Source organism: Phaethon lepturus, unplaced genomic scaffold (assembly GCF_000687285.1).
Source record: "Phaethon lepturus isolate BGI_N335 unplaced genomic scaffold, ASM68728v1 scaffold56698, whole genome shotgun sequence".
Taxonomy (NCBI): Eukaryota; Metazoa; Chordata; class Aves; order Phaethontiformes; family Phaethontidae; genus Phaethon; species Phaethon lepturus.
The window spans coordinates 7790-11173 of NW_010560921.1; the positions used below are offsets into that span (position 1 = coordinate 7790).

At 39.4% G+C, this 3384-nt stretch overlaps 1 protein-coding gene across 1 annotated transcript; it reads right to left on the reverse strand.

Moving 5' to 3' along the window:
- Positions 1–592: 592 nt before the first annotated feature.
- Positions 593–1581, reverse strand: LOC104625994 (mediator of RNA polymerase II transcription subunit 27-like; the record flags this gene model as incomplete). Its single annotated transcript, XM_010293795.1, has 2 exons — positions 1523–1581; positions 593–737 (listed from the first exon to the last, which is right to left on the reverse strand). Coding segments are annotated over exons 1-2 (204 nt in total), but the record flags the coding sequence as incomplete, so codon positions are not given.
- Between the last annotated feature and the right edge of the window lie 1803 nt (positions 1582–3384).

Sequence of the window (3384 nt, forward strand, 5' to 3'; positions counted from 1 at the left end):
AAATGTAAAACACTGCATCAATTACTTGCCCTTTTTTTTTTTAACATTACTTTAAACTCAATGCAATATATACACTCTGAAAACACCAGGTATGCCAAAGCTGTTAAATACTAAGTTACTTCTGAGACCAGGTGCAAATGTTTTTCAGCAGCAGCAAATGGTATGGAAAGACATCAAGATCTGTGGTGATGACAACCTCCCTGTGTGTTTCTTTCCTGGAAATCGGTTTGGAGGTGACATAGGTTCTTGATTCTCTACTCTAATATCCCCCTGCCCTCTGCTACAGTGTTTACTGCCAGATACAAGGACACTATATACTTTTATATCTACCTAGGATGCTAAACAGCTAACACGGAAAGTATTATTCTGCTTGGGAGTTAACACTCCCTTTGAAAAACAAGGGTACACCTCAGTATCACAGAAAAGTCTCCTCTCAATTAAAACACCATTTTTACCCCTAAAAGTACATTTAGGTACTTATGATAACAAACTCAGCAATTTTCACAGTCTCAAACACTCAGAGGTCTACTGTATCACAATTAAAACATTCTGTAGCAACACACAACTAAGTTACATGGATTTATTCTGTTACCTTATTTGACCATTTGTAAGCCTGAAGAAGTTGGCTGTAAAGAGGTGTTTTGTCCTGAACAGGATCTAGGCTCAACAGTCCACTATTGTGCAGGGGATGGTTCTCAGATGGTTTACCAACTAGGTTGCTCAGACGCTCCAGTTCACTGAAAGAAAACAGAATGGCATTTTTTTTTTTAAGTCAGATCTGCAGATACAGATACCCGAGATGTACAGTCCTCCTGCAGGGACAGCAATCAAGCATGAACTCTAGTTTATTTTCTATGTGAGTTTTAAATACCTACCCCATTTGATTAAAAAAAAAAAAAAAAAAACACAAACCACAACCTCAATCACTGTCATCTAAACAATTTAAAGTGGCCTGTTAGTCATTAAGCTCAGTGCATCTAAGGAGAGAAAGTACAAGTCAAGAATCTTAGTAAGAAAAGCTGGAAAGAGTCAGGTGGGTCCTGTTCACAAGCACTTCCAGAATGCAGGGCATCTTCTGAGCAATGCATACCCTCAGAAATTTCAAAATTCTGACTTGAGCACTGGCTGCAGTACTAGGGGCAACACTAGAACTATTTTTTTACCCATCAAGCAGGCAGATGTCTCATCATTCCATTAAAGATCTAGAAATTAAAACTGCCCTCATATAAATAGATAGACTGGCATTAGTCCTAAGCCTGAAGATGGTTCTGCAAAGTCGTGATTACTCGCAGCAAGTACACACATTCCAAGTTCTCAGGGAAAGGAAGCATCTTCTGTTTTCCACGAGCAATTTGTACGTTTGTAGACCTGTATAAAATACTCAGCTAAAGCATAATAAGCACACTTTTCCCATGGAAAAAAGCTCACTGGGAAATGATCTATTATTGCTTCATATCTCATTTGCAAACACTACATTTAATAACAAAAAAGTTAAGCAATTTTTAAAACTTGCATTAATCACCTGTGGAAGAAAGACTGGCTACTTGGAACAGATACAACACACAGTTTTTCAAGTGACATGACTAATCAGGTGCCTTTGCTTTTGACTTCTGAACGTTACATCCTACTCTGAACTTCATAACTTCCACTAGATGAAAAGCAGGATTCAGACCCTTCAAAGGGTAACTTTTGAAAGTCACCATAAAGAAACATCCCAAATACCTAAATTTGCATTTTATGAAGGTTGGGAAGATAAACGCCAACAATCAGGGAACCAGCTGTTAAGAGACTTCCACACTTTACTACCACAAAATTCTCCTTTATTAATCACCATTCCTTCAAGTTTCCATGGCTTTCTAAGCCTCTAGTACTGTGAGCACTTGTGAATGTGCTTAATATTTCTTAGCAAAATAATACGATAAAATAAATGGGAATAGACATAATAACTAAGTATTTGTTGAACGGGGATCCCAGTCAATACTTTCATGACATGAGCCAAAGTCCACAGATACCAACAACTTCAATTCACCTTGGAGTATTCCCTTGCTACTTGTAATCTGTGCTTCCCAAACATATAAGAGAATATGTAACACTTACATAAAGTGCTATATAAATTACAATATTTTGGTGCAGTTATGTTTCAAAAAAGACAAATTAAATATACTCTGAAGTATTTTTTAAAAGTTATCTTGCAAGGAATCAGGAAAGAAATGGTCACCAAAGCGCTGATAAGAATGGTGTGGAAAAGATGGTGAAAAAGGAACTGGTGAAGTTTGATGATGAAGTTACTCTCAGGTAAGGCAGTAAGGACAGGGACTGACTGCAAAGAATCGCAGCTTTGTGATTGTGAAAGAACTTCACAACACTGAAATACTGGATGATAAACTGCAAAGTAGAAGAGTGTAAAATACTACACATGACACAAGATAGGTCAGAGCCATGTATATATAGTGTGTGTATATATATATTACACAATTATATTATACAAGTATAACTCTTTAAAAAGCTACCAAGCAAGACAAGAAGGCTAACCAAAGGAATGCCACAGCTTCCATGTGGGGAACCATGAAGCCTCCTCAACTTGAAAACAACAAAGGGGTGCAACAGAAGTCTGTAAAGCTGTGTACATCATTGTTCGTAAGAATGATTATCATCTTTCCCAACACGAAGGGAAGAAGTAGGTAACAAATTATATTATCATGGTCAGAACAAACTAAAAATCAACAAGAAACAAATTCTTCTTCAGAAGACCCTGAACCCTAAGTCTCTAGAGGCCAGACGATGTGCTGGGAAAGGGTGGTTATGTGCTTGCCCTGCCCTTGGACACCTCCCTGGACAGTGCTGCTGGCTCCAAGGAGGATACAGCTGAACCCAGCAGCTCCTCATGCAGGATCCTCACAGACCATCAGGCTCAACAGTTTGCCTCTACATGAAACACTCCAGCTCCTATTAGACAACCATATTTACACATACTAACTTTCCAGCCTTACAAGTTTTGGTAATAAAACGCTCATTCTTGAACCACTGGGATGTTACTGAACAGTCAAGGCCTAAAATGTGCGGGTTTTGGGTTTTTTTAATAGAAATCTTAAAAAAACACGAGAAAAATCTCCCTGCAACCAAAAGCCTTCACCTTGCCAACGCAATGCCACCTACTGCTCCTTTTTTAAAACAAAACAAGAACAAAAAACAGGTAAATGTTATGAGCACCACCCATCCCTTCGGAGACTCTGGAACGAAACACCACGGAGGAGTAACGCGCACGATGCTGGAAGGAACAAACTGGAGCGTTTTCGCGTTTATTTGCCTAAAACTTTCTCCGGCAGTGGCAACGGCACCGTCGGGCGCCTGCGAGGGGGCAGGCCCGCGGGACCCCTCTCCCTC